This window comes from Cordyceps fumosorosea, assembly GCF_001636725.1.
Source record: "Cordyceps fumosorosea ARSEF 2679 chromosome Unknown scaffold_2, whole genome shotgun sequence".
NCBI lineage: Eukaryota > Fungi > Ascomycota > Sordariomycetes > Hypocreales > Cordycipitaceae > Cordyceps > Cordyceps fumosorosea.
In genome coordinates, this window is record NW_017387302.1 from 736,933 (window position 1) to 751,348 (window position 14,416).

General features: G+C 56.1%; 5 protein-coding genes across 5 annotated transcripts; 3 read left to right on the top strand and 2 right to left on the bottom strand.

Annotated features, from left to right (window-relative positions):
- Positions 1-1,089: 1,089 nt before the first annotated feature.
- ISF_01378 (hypothetical protein) lies at positions 1,090-1,893 on the top strand (the record flags this gene model as incomplete). Its single annotated transcript, XM_018844985.1, has 1 exon — positions 1,090-1,893. The coding sequence occupies one exon, from the start codon at positions 1,090-1,092 to the stop codon at positions 1,891-1,893; it is 804 nt and encodes a 267-aa protein (XP_018707751.1).
- Positions 1,894-2,651: 758 nt separating this feature from the next.
- Positions 2,652-3,697, top strand: ISF_01379 (thioredoxin reductase GliT; the record flags this gene model as incomplete). The annotated part of the gene is made up of 2 exons (XM_018844986.1): positions 2,652-3,067; positions 3,124-3,697. 2 exons carry the CDS (start codon positions 2,652-2,654, stop codon positions 3,695-3,697), a joined length of 990 nt encoding a protein of 329 aa, XP_018707752.1.
- Positions 3,698-3,808: 111 nt separating this feature from the next.
- ISF_01380 (hypothetical protein) lies at positions 3,809-4,864 on the bottom strand (the record flags this gene model as incomplete). Its single annotated transcript, XM_018844987.1, has 1 exon — positions 3,809-4,864. The coding sequence occupies one exon, from the start codon at positions 4,862-4,864 to the stop codon at positions 3,809-3,811; it is 1,056 nt and encodes a 351-aa protein (XP_018707753.1).
- A 2,127-nt stretch (positions 4,865-6,991) lies between these two features.
- ISF_01381 (hypothetical protein) lies at positions 6,992-8,262 on the top strand (the record flags this gene model as incomplete). Its single annotated transcript, XM_018844988.1, has 2 exons — positions 6,992-7,228; positions 7,333-8,262. The coding sequence occupies 2 exons, from the start codon at positions 6,992-6,994 to the stop codon at positions 8,260-8,262; spliced, it is 1,167 nt and encodes a 388-aa protein (XP_018707754.1).
- Positions 8,263-8,736: 474 nt separating this feature from the next.
- Positions 8,737-10,590, bottom strand: ISF_01382 (General substrate transporter; the record flags this gene model as incomplete). The annotated part of the gene is made up of 2 exons (XM_018844989.1): positions 8,737-10,027; positions 10,076-10,590. The coding sequence occupies 2 exons, from the start codon at positions 10,588-10,590 to the stop codon at positions 8,737-8,739; spliced, it is 1,806 nt and encodes a 601-aa protein (XP_018707755.1).
- Between the last annotated feature and the right edge of the window lie 3,826 nt (positions 10,591-14,416).

Here is a 14,416-nt window from a genome sequence, read left to right on the forward strand (position 1 = left end):
GTACTCGGTGCTTTTGGGAGGTACCAGTAGTGTAGTTGGGCTGCAATGATGACGCTGGTGCATGCGGCTTTGTGCGCTTGGGATACATGAATTACGTGTAATTATTAGACTCGCTACACAGCTACCAATAACTCATCAGTTTTATGCCATCTTTTTATTTGCAACGCCGCAGGCCGTGAGTGAAACTGCCTGCTGTTAGAGAGCGAATCATTACATAAGCAGCTTGAGTCGGGTAGTGTGGCGCATGTGACAGAGATGAGGCTGAGAAAGGAAGCCTGGGCCTGGAAGCCGGGGTCCGAGGGACCAAGGCAACATGATGGGAAAGCTGTCAGAGATGGGTAGAAATGAGCAGCAGATGATGGAATCGGGGCAGAACTTGCAAGTCAACCAGCCAGCCTTGTGTTGCCAGCAGCTCCCAAGAAGACAAAGTTGCGTTGTTGCGCTGGCGCTGGCACTCTGTGACTGCGCCACCCGAGTCACACGCTTGCGCCATCGCCAAACGGTTGGCTGGTTGGCTGGCTTGTGAGTCACGGGCCCAAGACGCCGCTTTCATTCGCCCTTGGCCCAAGATAAGCACCCAGGTCAGTCTTATGACATCAACATGACCCAATCAGCTTTGTCCTGTTTCGCCTCAAGGCCCAAACGGGACCGGCTTCCCCTTGGTTCTCGACCCCGGATAGCGAGCGACACAGGGCCAGTGCGGTTCTGGTATACCTACAAAGGTCGCCTCCGTGGCTACTACCGGCCAGCCTGCCATCTGCCTGCCACATCACCTGCCTGCTGCTTATACATAGCTGGTCGCAACCAGCCTTCCTCACCTTCTCACACCCGCACCGCTGCTTCCGCGCCCTGTGATTGACCTATCTTCCACCATCTTCGAACAGCTGTTGGCGCCTCGAGTCTCTCTCCTCGACATCTCGACGCCCTTTACTTGTCATCTTCAACAACCACCTCCTAGCCGCCCACCTACTGAGTCTCTCCACTTCGACCGTTTACTCATCGGCCAAACTACAACGACACGTTGTCCAGTTCCATCTGCTTCTCCCGACATCTTCCTACTACAGTCATCTCCTATATATTTTGCTCACCATGGACACCGAATCAACCGCCAACCAAATCCCCCCGGTTGCTCACCGGCCTCGTCCTGGCCGCCTCGAAACCCGGAGGGCCGCGGCCCGAGTCAGCAACGGTCGCCAACACACCCGCAACAGATACTACCACGGCGAGCTCGATAACGACGTTGAGATTGCCCGCAGCGATATCCCTCTACCGGGTGAAGGCAACTACCGCCGCTGTCCCTCCTTGGAGCGCCAGGAAGCCTTCTACCACGCCTCTACGGCTAAGAGTAATCCCCGTGTACGACGACCTTCGTTTTCCGAGGATGCTCAGGTCGCCCGACTCTACCAAAAGGGTCTTCTCTATAACGATGGGGAGGCCGCTGGGGGTTCCCTCGAGCTGAACAGCATTCGCCACAGCGAACCGACCTACGTTGTCCGCCCTGCCAAGCGGGCGCGCAAGAATGGCAAACAGGGTCGTCGCAACGGTCAAACATATTCCCTGGAGCCTCCTCTGGCTCTCAACCTGTCGTTTTCTGACATTGGAGATGACGAAGCCATCGCTCGGTATTTCTTTGCTTCTCAACAAGCGTCCCCCGAGGACATCATTCAACATGCGTCCTCCCAAGATTCAGTTCCTCCTCTCCGGGTCATATATGAGCTAGCTGGCTCGCAAGGCTCCGTTGATGTTGATGCGTCACAACCTCCCGATTTGATTCTGGACTCAGAGGAGTTTGACCTACTCTCTGATAGCGAAATGTACGATACTCCCACCAGCACACAGGATTTTGCTGCCGATCCTTCATCTGCTTGGGTCATGGTGGGCAACGACTTGTAGCAGGTCCGCTGAGGATCCCCCCGTGTTCCGTTGGGATCTGGCAAAAATATTGGAAACGAGGTGTAATAACCTCCGGACTGGTCTCTAAAGCCCAGTATGATTCTTTGGTAGTTTATGGCATGGATTAGCGATGTTTTGGATTGCGATTGGAGTTTTCCTTTCTTGTAGCCGTATTCTGTTGTTGATTGACAGCACATAGATTTCTACAACATATATTCATCATGTCATTAATGTAACAGTGTTCAAAGAATATAGAATTGTTATATTCATTTAGAATAGCTCATCCGCACTGAACTTGATTAATGATCTGCAAGTGCGGTTGGCGCTGCAGTCCGTATGTTTGTAAGGCGACGAATGCACCCTTGTGAGCCACCTTGATGGCTGTTCACTATGCACTTGCAGAGCGCTCTTGTGACTGTAGGTTCCGTGAGCAAGTTTTGGCGAATAAAGATGCCTCCGGTCAGAAGAAAGACAAATCTTTACAGCGTATTTCAGGGCGATAGCATAATGCGTACCTCTCGGAGACTTTTTGTGCTCCGACCTTCCGCGGCCGCTGTCTCCGGGTCCGGCCCCACTCCCGGAGACTTTGTCCTCGCGCTCGCTCGGGGGGCCTTCAATTGTCGCCGAGGGGCCGGGAGTATAAAAGCCAGCCGGTTGAGCGCTTCGAGGGCGGTAAGAATGTACACACACACACACACATGAGCACTCGAGACAAATCCACCTCAACTTCATACAAAAACCAGAAGCACGGCTACACAATGCCTCACGTATACGACGTCCTCATCATCGGCGGCGGTCCCGCCGGCCTCTCCATGGCCACCACGCTCGCGCGGCAGGCCTTCTCGGCGCTGGTCCTCGACTCGGGCGCCTACCGTAACGCGCGCGCCGCGCACATGCACAACGTGCCGGGCTTCGACCACGCGCCGCCCGCCGCCTTCCGCGCCAAGGTGCGCGCCGACCTGGAGGCGCGGTACCCGTCGATTGCGTTCCGCGACGGCACGGCCATCGTGGAGGTGCGTCGAGCGACAGCGGCGGCGGCGGCGGCGGCTGGTTTTGAGGCAGAGGACGCGGAGGGTAACGTGTACTACGGCAGGAAGCTGGGTCTGGCGACGGGAGTCCGGGATAAGGTGGAGGAGCAGGTGGAGGGCTACGCGGACTGCTGGGGGCGTGGCATGTGAGTAAACTACCCTGAGAGATGGAGAGCAGTGAGCTGATAAGACGGGGACGAAGCTTCCACTGCTTGTTCTGCGACGGCTTCGAGGAGCGTGGCGCCGAGTCCGTGGGGGTCCTCGGCGTTGGGCTGCTCTCCTCGCCCGCGGCCCTGACGCACGTCAGCCTCCTGACGAAGCGCCTCGCCGCGCACACCACCATCTACACCGACGGCGACGCAACCCTCGCTGCCGCGTTCTGCAACTCCGATGCAACGACGGTGGAGACGCGCAAGATTGCGCGGCTGGCGCTCCGGGACTGGCCGGCGTCGAGCGCGGTGGTGGTGACGCTGGCGGACGGGACGCGCCGCGAGGAGGCGTTCGTGGCGAGCCACCCGCTGACGGCGCAGGCGGCAGCGCCGTTGCTCGCAGGGCAACTGGGGCTGGGGCTGGAGACGCGGGAGGAGGAGATGGCGGGCGGGCGGCTGGTGGTGCTCAGGGGCCCGGGGGAGACGAGCGTGGACGGGTGCTTCGCGGCGGGGGACGCGGTGGCGGCGATGAGGAGCGTGGTGCAGGCGCTGCAGACGGGGCAGGTGGCGGGTGCGGGATTGGTGATGCAGCTGATGCAGGAGCAGGCAGCCAAGGAGGAGCTGTAGGTGGAGGAGAGAGTGTTGGATGTATAGAATGCCGTCTATTTTGCTTGGGGGGGAGGGGCGAGAAGAAGAGGGTATCTGAGAACATCTTATAGAATGAAGAGGAAAACGGACTCATTTCAACAGCAGAGCCTCTCCAGACGCCAACTCCTTGAACACGTATCCGGGCTCCTCGTCCTCTCTTCCACCACCACCGGCTTCCCTGCTTCGCCTCTTCTCGTCGTGCGCCACGGCGTGCCGGAGGGTGTACCGCGTGCGGCGCAGCAGCGGCGCGATCAGCCCCCTCCCCTTCTTCTCCTCGTCGTGCGTGCCGACCCAGTATCTTGCCCGGGCCGCGCGCACCGCCTCGACGCCGTTGAGCGCGCCCAGGTTCAGCTGCCTGACGAACGGCGCCAGACGCACGTCGTGCAGCCCATGCAGCACCGCGAGCGCCGCGAGGTCTTCTTCTTCCTTGTTCCCGGCGAGGGCGGCGGAGAGGTCGCGCGCGGCGACGCCGTGCGGCGAGTAGACGACCGCCTCGGCGTGGGTGCCGGCGCCCAGGTCGAAGGCGACGACGAGGGCGGAGTGGTAGTACAGCGAGTTGCCGGGCGTGACGAGGCGGCCGACGCGCAGCCACGCGGGCAGCAGGGTGCCGGGGAGGGACCGCCACGGAGTGCCGGCGAGAAGCCCGGGGGCGGTGGTGACGGCGTCGAAGAAGTGCCAGCTGCGGATGAGCTCGGCGGCGGCGTCGGCGGCGTAGACGGGCGTGTCGCGGGGCAGCTCCTGTAGGGTGGCGCGGTGGCAGTGGTCGGTGAACTCGTGCGAGACGGCGACGGCGTGGATCATCGCCCGGGGGTCCCCGTCCGGCTCCGGATTCCCGGCGGCGGCGTCCGGATCGTCGTCGAGCTCTCGCAAGAGTGCCTGCAGGGCCGCCAGGGACGGCACCGCGGGGGCGACGACGTGGCGCTGGGTGCTGAACCACGGTGCGACGTCGCTCTGCGGGCCGTGCAGCCACGGGTCGATGAGCAGGTTGAAGTGACTTCTGCGCCGCCGCGTGCCGCCGCTCGGAGGGCAGGGGAGCTGCAGCAGCCAGGTGGTGTCGCCGTTGAGATGGACGAGCACCGGGCGGCGCGGCTCGGTGCGCAGCAGGGCCGCCCAGTGCTCGGTATCGCGGATGTCGATGGTTGTCATGGTGTTGCCGGGGAGAAGGAAAGGCCCGAGCGAGACAAGCGACAACGACATAGATGGCTGGGCAGTTTGCGGGGTTGATGATCGGCGTGTTACAGGATGGCATTTGGTGGTGGCGCTGTGCCACAGCCGGGGTGTTTACAGCAACTTGGAACGCATCGACTAACTACTCGATCGTTTTCGTCCCGGCATCGAGCATAATTTCATCCCTGCTCCCTCGCACCAAAGTCCAGCTGTGCTGTGCTTCCCCTACATGGTAGGGGCGGTGTGCTGTGCCGCCAGCACCAGGCTGACTGACATGGAGGAACAAAAGCAAAGAAGCAAGTGGCGTTCCCGGCCGTGTATTGCCACAGCAGGGAGCGAAGGCTGGTCTGGTAAAAAGGAAGCAAGATATTGAGACTGCAGTAGGACTGCATTTGGGCTGAACTGGCTCAACACAAGATGCTGTCAACATACTTCCATAATGGCCACGCACAAACACCAAAACAAAACCGTCATTTCCCCAGTGATGTCGCGATTTAGGTAGCGTCGTAGATTCTCGCTAGCGACGTCATGGCTTGACGATGTTCGCCCTCTAGGAAGCTACCTATACCGAGTAGGTAGTTAGTTAGGCACTTGATGGAGAGACAAGGCAGCCGCTAATAGACACCAACCGCACCGGGAGAGTTTATTCCCGATTTCATTCTCCAGCGAACTGAACGATGCCAGTAAGTAAGTAACTAGGCTACTGGAACTGAGGAATAGAAGCTCCGGATGGCCATTGTTTACCTCTGTTAAAAATGTTGTTGCCCGTCCATCCTCTCGGAAATACCAGTTGGCTTTGACTGATGCATCCCTGAGATGAAGGCACCTTGCAGCTCTCCCTCCCATCTAATCTTGATGCAAACTGCATCCTCGGCCCTGCATTGTTCCAGCTTGATCCATGTCGAGCGCAAAGTCTGCCCTGCCTGCCTGTCTGCAGTAGGGTCTCCCTCCGTCCGCCGGTCTGTCTGAGACACCAATTCCCGGAGCCAGATTCTCCCGTCAGCGTCGGAGCGGACTCGTGCAAGGGTCAAGCCAGGGGGGGTGCATCACCATCTCATGACGTGCAGCTGAACCCTATGGAAAGAGAACGAGCAGGCGAAAATCGAAAGTATAGCAGTCCTCTCTCTGTAAACATGGTGGTGGTTCTAGCGTAAGATAGCCCGTACTATGACGGCATGGATCGATCGGCGAGGCTCTGAATGTTGTCGTGACAAATGCAGAACCTAAAGGACATTGAACAAGGAATAACAAGGCAAGGCTAGGCCGGCGGCGGCGCGAATGCCGAACTGGAATAATAATCAATCTAATTCCGCGCAAGAAGGAACCAAAAAGCAACGCTACCAGTGACCAGCTTCGAGCATGTCTCAGCATCATAAACTAACTTGGAGGGAAACGTCCTACCGCCTGTCGACTTGGTTTCCTGACGAATTGCCCCTACTCTTTACATCCGTGTCCTTCGAGGGGTCCCCCAATTATATCACGCTAGCCTGTTTACCCTGTTTTTCTAATTTGTCAAATCACCAAGAATGGATCGAAAACAAACTACCTCTCCGGGTAGATAGATCATCACTTGGGGGCGGGTGGTGGACATCATAGCCCCCCCAATTGTTGCTCTCCCGCGCTCGAACCAGGCTCAATGATTTGGAAGAGAGGTTCCGCAATGACAACAACCGACAGTTGACAATTGACAACTACATTGTAGCTCGGCTTGAAAAGCAACAAGGAAAAAGGGGATTCCACTTAGACACACACACCCTTCATCTCATGCAATGCAACGCTGGCATCGTCCTTGATGTGCAGTGCCTCCTGCATGGGCGAGCCATGACCGGTTAGGCGGGCTTGTCAACAAGGCTATTTTAGCCAGTTGCACGGAAGAGCATGTCTTGGATCATGGATTCGGGATCTCCCCAGATGATGAGAAAAAGGAAAAATGAGCCAATGCATGTAGCCCGAGCCGTGGAGCTAGATAGCTGCCGCCTCTCTCATGGACGCATATAAGACTGCGTCCCCTTTCTTTTTCTCTCCTTTGTGCCATCCCAGCTCACACATATACCCCCGGCCATCTTCTCTTTCGCTCTTGTATATTCATTCCCCTTTGTAACAACCATGTATAAACTCGCTCTCACCTCGGCGGCCCTCATCGGTGCCGCCTCAGCCGCCGCCGTCGTGGCTTTTGATGCCCACGGCGGCAAGAACTGCCACGACATTCAAGTGCCCGTCACCGTCGACGCCACCCTCAAGCATTTCGACTACACGCCCACCGACAAGGAGATTGACACGACCAACTTTTTCCTCGACTTTACGCGCCACGGCGACGACTTTATGACGCGCATTGTTACTAGTGTATGTTGCTGCTCCCACCCAGCTGGCTTTCAAGAAGAGAAGGAAAGAAGAGAGGGGAGAAGGAAAAAGAAGAAGAAGAAGAAACATACTGACAGATTCATCAGAACAACACCAAGATTCACAAAGACTACACCCTCGCCGCCACTGTCTGCCACCCCCCCTCCGGGCCCTCCGACACCCTGCAGATCCTCACCCACGGCGTCGGCTTCGACCGCAGCTACTGGGACTTCCCCCTCGCCGGCTTCAACTACTCCTACGTCGCCCGCGCCCTCGCCGCCGGCCACTCCACCCTCTCCTGGGACCGCCTCGGCATCGCCGCCTCCTCCCACGGCGACCCCGTCCAGGAGATCCAGCTCGCCCTCGAAGTCGAGGCCCTGCACCAGCTCACCCTCCGCGCCGCCGACGCCCGCCTCTGCGGCCTCGAGGGGCACAGGTTCTCCCGGACGGTGCACGTCGGCCACTCGTTCGGGTCCGCCATGACCTACGCCCTGTCGTCCAGGCACCCCGCCGACGCGGACGCGATCGTCCTCACGGGCTTCTCGCAGGCGCCCGGGTACATGGCCCTCTTCGCCCTCGGCGCCGACTTCGCCCCCGTCGCTGCCGTGTCCGAGGACCTCAAGCGCCGGTACGCCACCGGGTACGTCGCGCCGAAGGACTCCATCGGCGTGCAGATTGACTTCTTCGCGCCGGGCGACTTCTCCGAGGAGATGCTGCGCGAGGCCACGGACAAGGGCCAGCCGGCGGCGCTGGGCGAGCTGCTGACCGTCGCCGACGGCGCGGCCGTGCCGAGCGAGTTTGCGGGCAAGGTGCTGATCATCACGGGCGAGATGGACGTGCCGTTTTGCGGCGGCAACTGCAACAAGGTCGTGGGGGGGGACGCGCCGAACATCCTGGCCATGTCGAAGCCCATGTTCAGCAAGGCGGCCGCGTTCAAGACGAGTATTGTCCCCGGGGCCGGTCATGGTCTCAACTTTGGCTACTCCCACGTCGAGACGTACAACCGCATCCTGGACTTCCTCAAGCAGGAGCTGTAAAGTTGAGCGTCTGACAGGGCGACAGGAGGCCAGGGTGACAGAGAGAGACGTGGTGGGTGGTACATGAGGCGAAAATAGATAGAGACACGAGACACAACTTAATTTTAGTAGACTGTGGCGGGTCGATTCCCCGGCTTCTTCGTATATAAACTTCAAATCTAATCTTTTTACACAAAGCAATCAACGTCTTGGTAGTATTGTCGCACTCGATCCAGCCTTATCCCGGACCGAAACAGGTTGCCCCAGATCGCAGATCGTAGATCGCGTTACACAGATCTGGGGCTCTGCATCCCGACGTCACGCAATGCACAAGCAAATGAGATTAAAATGTTCAATAAAGCTACAAGAAAAATGTAATCAAACGCTCATGTATTGGAAATGACACCGTGCAGTGCTATGTACGTGATCCCCATTGCTGTGCTCCTGCACTATGCCAAGTATTTACGTTGCCGAAAAAAGAAAAGTACAAGTCGGTCAGACAGCCTCGGTGCGCGTGTGACTTCCTGATTCTTTTTCATTCCTGTCACCACCAGACTGTGCCGCTGCCCTCTCTTGCATCTGACGGGCTTCTTCTTCCAGATGTCCCTGTCGCTCCAGTTCGATGCGATACACTTCTTGCGGGCTTCGCGTGGGGATTTTTCCAAACCGTCGAAGCGGCAAGCCACTCGCAAACAGCTGGTCGACTTCCTCCAGCTGGCGTCCTTTGAGCTCAGGGATGAAAAAGTACGTAACAATGATCATGATGAGACTCGTGGAGCCGTAAATGTAACCGACCTTTGCGCCAAGATTGGCGCCCTTATCCGAGATGAGATATGGAATGGTATAGGAAGTGACAAACGTGGTCAGGACGGAGATGACGCAGGCGAAAAGGTTCGTCTTTTCTCGAACACGCTGTGCCGCAACTTCCGACACGACAATGTACGAGACAGGCGCCCATGAGAGGTTGTAGAAGAAGTAGAAGAGCATGAGACAGGCAACCATGAGGTTTTTCATGTCGTCACTTCTTTTGCCTGGGTCCATGCTGCCGATGCCTCCAAGAAGGAAGAAGAAAAAGGACATAAAAGCACCGCCGACGAGAAGAACAGGCCGGCGACCAGTCGAGTCTACAAATAGCCAGGTGATCATAACAGCAACCAAGCTAATGACGCTGTTGAGGACGTTGAAAAGGAAGGCCGAAGCTCCAAACCCTTGGGACTGGTAAAAGACGACGGCGTATTGCGAGGCAAAGGCCTGGCCGGTAATCTGCTGACCAAACATAGCGAGGGTCGCGACGCCAGTACGCAGACGGTTTTCCTGGTTGAAAACTTCGGCCCAAGTTCCCTGGTTTTCTCGGTGATGAGAAAGGGCGATGCCGTTAAGCTCGACGCCAACTTCCTCGACCGTCGTCCTCTTTCGGAACTTGGCTAGGCTCTGTATGGCTTCTTCGCGCCGACCGTGACTTAACAGCCAGCGAGGAGATTCAGGTAAGAAGTAGAGCATTGCGCAGAGCAGACAAGGGGCAATGAATTGAAGCCCGATGGGTATACGCCAGCCTGCAGCAGTCTGTATCGTCTCGGTACCGTATGTGACTAGTGTGGAAACGACTTGGCCAAAGATAACCATGGCTTGTAATGTAGACCCAAACATGCCGCGAAGCACACGAGGCGAGGCTTCAGCTTGGAAGATGGGGACCACCACAATGGTCATGCCAGTCATGGCAAAGGTGAAAATGCGACCGACGGTGAACTGGGCAGCGGAGGCGGCCGAGGTTTGAAGGGTGACGCCACTGACAAGTTAGAGAGGAGGAGCTGCAGCAAAAGAGGGTAAGACGTACATAAATGACAGGATGCAAAGGCCGAAGATGGCGAACTTGCGACCCCATTTCTCGGCAATGGGACCACAAATGATACATCCGACGGCTTTCCCAAGGAATGGAGTGGCGGTCATGATGGAAAGGAGCCATGGGGGGATGGAAAATCTGTTCTTGAGTTCATTGTATTCGCCAAAACGTCGAGTAAAGCTGTCCATGCCTTGGACACCGCTAAAGGTGCCAACATCAAAGCCGTAGTTGAAGGCACACAGTGCCATATATAGCATAAAAAATACGAGCATGCCATTGAAGTGCCTCAGTCGGTCTCTGATCTTCAATGGGGGCGGAAGATGCATGCTGGCGGACCCATGGCTGGCGTTTTCGTCGTCGTCGGTCAGCTTAGAGACAGGACAGGGACGAACTTCGTCAACTGGAGTTTGGGCGGAGTCGGAGGCGGCGGGTGAATGAGGAGGAAGAGTGTGGCCAAGATGGGGAGAAGTGGTAGGAGGAGTAGCGGCTGAGGGTGAAGGGGAGATCATGGCGGCGCAGGAGGCGTGTAAAGCCAAGCGCCGTCGAGTAGAATTGACGCGCAATGAAGCTAGTGTCGTAAATGGTCTAACAATGCGAAAAGACGGTTGAACTGGATCGTGCGAGATGCATGACAGCGGGAGGATATAAGAGGGACTCGAGATATGTGCGCATGGGTTTGATTGGTGGCGTGCGGAAGAGCGGGCGTGCTGCGGATGAGTAAGGGTGTTGTTCAAGATTCTCTGATTGTATGCTGTCGTCGCAAGAATAGTAACACCGCAATGAAACAGACAGAAAGTCGCAGTATCGTGATGGCGGGGAGACGCGGGATTATGCAGCGGGCGCCGAGGACTGCCAAGGTCGCGATGATGACGGGGAGGAGTCCAAGAAGAAGAAGCGAGGCCTGGGCGCGCGGGGTGGTCTGCGATTGATAAGAAAAGGAGAAATGTGCGAATAATTAAAAAAAAAACGGCGACAAGACAAGATCCAAGTCAATAGCGCGGATGGCGCATCCCAAATCTTTGGCTGAATGAGGGACTCTGATTGTGACTTGAGTCGTGGACTCGTGGCGACCGACGGTGGAAGTACCGGGGCGGCGGGCCAATCAAGGCCACGAAGTCGAGGCAGTTTTTTGTGGTCGTTGCCTGTTTTGGTTTGGGTTGAGGACTGCTTGATGGCTTGAATTAACGTTGGGCGGAGGGAAATGATCGAGGCCCTGTTTGGATCCCAGTCGCTTGGCGGCGTTTGCGGAGAAGGGAGGGCGTTATGGCGGGCGACGGCGGCCACGGAGACGGCGGGTGGGCGGCGTCGCAGTGGGATGACGATAGGCAGCTTGCTTTGTGGCGGCGGCGCGGCGTCGACTGGTGGGGGAAGCAATCGAATGAGGCAGGGAAACGAGAAGACGAAGCCGAGTTGATGATGGTAATGATGGTGATGGTGATAGTGATGATAATATGATCAAGACGGGGGATGAAAAGTAAAGCCTGTCGAGTTACATATGACGACGTCGGTCGAGCAGTACCAACAAGTTCCCAAGTCAACAAGAACTAAGATAAAAGAAAATGCAAGTTTTGGGTACTGTATCATTCCCTAGTGAGCCAGAAGAGTGGTATGGATGCAGCAGGTGATGGATGAATCGAGTTTTCGGCTGAAGAAAAGAGGCTGAAGGCTGAGGAGGGACCTGGTCTGGCAACAAACGGGAAGGTGCGACCGTGGTGGGACAGATGGTCGACTGCCTGGAAATAAATGCAGGTTATATTTGTAAAATTGAGATGAGTGAAAAGGAGTAATAGAAAGAAATTAAGAAATTAAATTGAAAAAAAAAAAAGAAATCGGGACGCAGAAAAGCCGCCGACAAGACTGGAGTGAGATTGGGGCTGGCTTCTCCGATACATTCTGTCGGGTCGGGGCAGACGTAGCAAACAAGCAAAGGCTGGTCTTGGCTTGGAACGAACTTGCAAGAAAAAAACTCTTGGCATTGACTTGCGCCTCCAAAGCAGTTCACAAGGTTTATTCCAAAGTGGACTCGGTCTGATGATGTGGGTAGTTTTGGAGCAAGTAGTTGTCGTCGCTGGGACTGAGAGAGACAAGCTGGCTGCTGATGCTTGTTCGCCACTTTTTAGTCACCCTGCTAGGACGACTTCATTATTGGTAAGGATGTGTCTTAGCTAATAATAAGTATCGCCATGGATTGACAGACGTTGGGGGAAAGCGGCAAACTTGGAAAAAACTGCAACAGAGAAAAAGGTAAACAAAAATCAATAAAACGATACCCTTTTTAACCGGCACCATGCATCTGGATAAATCGGCGCTCTCCAACGGTCCGCCACAAACAAAACAAAGCACAACACCACCCTTGTCTCGTCCCAGTGCATCGTTCCGCAGCGAATCCGCACACGTGTGTCCCAGAAGAACCAAGTGCCGAGCCAATGGGATCTTGACAGCCTGCCTCCGGACCTCGTTTGGGCGTACACTGTTCCATCTTCCTACTGCTTTATTGCACTGTTGCATCCCAACTATCTATTTCCTATCCCCCCTCCCCCCCTCGGTTGGTTGACCGTTGCGCCCGCTATCTTGTTTGACCAAACATTTTAAACTTTGCGCCATGTCCAATTGGCGACTATCAGCTGAGGCGAGCTCGCACGCACCCATCCATCCATCCATCCATCCATCCATCCATCCATCCCACACTAGTAGGCCGTGCTCCTCCTCATTGCATTGTCCTGCAGGAAAGAGACCGAAAAGCACTGGCTTCTAGATGTCGGACCGGAAAAAAGGTCGGGAAGAGAGAACAAGAAACAAGCCCGGCTAACAGGTACCTCCTAGCAGCCCCTTCTGCTCTCCCCCGTCCCTTTGCACAGGCTCTCCGTAAATAGCTACCGAGAGACATTTGTCGTGTCCATGTTTCACCAGCAATCCTTGGTGCAAAAAAGAAGAAAAACCGACATTCCATCTGTTTAATGAACCGACTTCTCGTGTCGGCAATGGAGCACGTACTGCAGACTTTCATTTTACTACGGAAAAATATCTATGTAGAATTTTCAAGTAATGAATGCATGAACTTCCCCGCCCATCAGTGGATATCCTCACAAACCGTTGAAACCTCTGCTAATCTAGACAGCACGCTCAACGTCGTCCCGTCTATGTAGCCCCCCCCCCCTTTGCGCGCGCCGTGGCCCGGCCTCGGAACAGATCTCATCTCTCTCTCTCTCCCCTTTTCCTCCTCCTTGGGATGCGGGCGGCACACAGCATTCCCCTCCAGCCAGCATTCCCCTCCGGCCAACCTTGCCCATCTCCATCTCCCACTTCCCGTCAACAAAGCAAATGCCCACTCTAATCTGCAATACTTCTCGCCTACTCCTCCTCCTCCGCTGGCCTGACCTTGAACCCTCTGTGGATACAGCATACATGGACAGCCATCACCCACTTGAATGGAGCATCAAATCGTCAGCTCCATCGCGCTGCGGCCCCCGATAGCCCCCAGCTCCAGAACAGCCACCCACCACCCATCCGCCCGCCAAATCCCAGAGCGACGCCAAGCAACCTGCTGGCTTCACCCTGGCTCACGACAAAATGCACCACCGCCCGCCAAGATCTTGGGACAGAGATGGACGGGGGGGGGGGCCTTCGACAGGCCTCCTTGAATGACTGCCAAGACTTTCGGCGTTTGCATTGTACTGGTACCAGTACTCACTCCAGCAGAGGTGAAGCGGAAAAGCGCCGAGACTTTCCCAATACCTGGGGCGACGCAAAAGCCAAGCGCGCCTCTGTTTTCACATCATCACATCACATCACGGCAAGTCATCGGTCCTTCTTCCGAGAGCATTCCCGCACATGTCTTTGCAGGAACTCATGCGCGTATGCACGCAGCACAAATATATTCATGCAGTGACTTGGATCGTGAGAAAAATTTGAGTCAATTCATTCACTATTCGTACTGAGTACCCGAATACCCGACGTCGCTGTCCTCCTCGAAATTACCAACTACTGGTAAATTTTATCACTAGTCCTCGTCGTCGCACCTCACTCACCTTCTCCCGTGCAAGCATGCCTTTGCTGCCACCTACGATTAGTGAAGAGCACAAGCCCCAACAATGACGAGTGCCAGATACCTAGAACCTTGCACATAGTATCTCAGCCTCACCTCTTTAACCTTGCCCTGCAACAATAGCCCTCAGCTGAAACTGAAGGCCAGCCATAGACATCGCCGTCTAATGAAAAGAATGCCAGTCTACCGCGAGAGGTTGCAGCCTTTTTTGGCGTTCACGATCACTTGTTTGCTCTCTTCAAGAGAAACAGAGCAGACGACCAAAATGGCTCGGTCTTTCCCCGAACCCT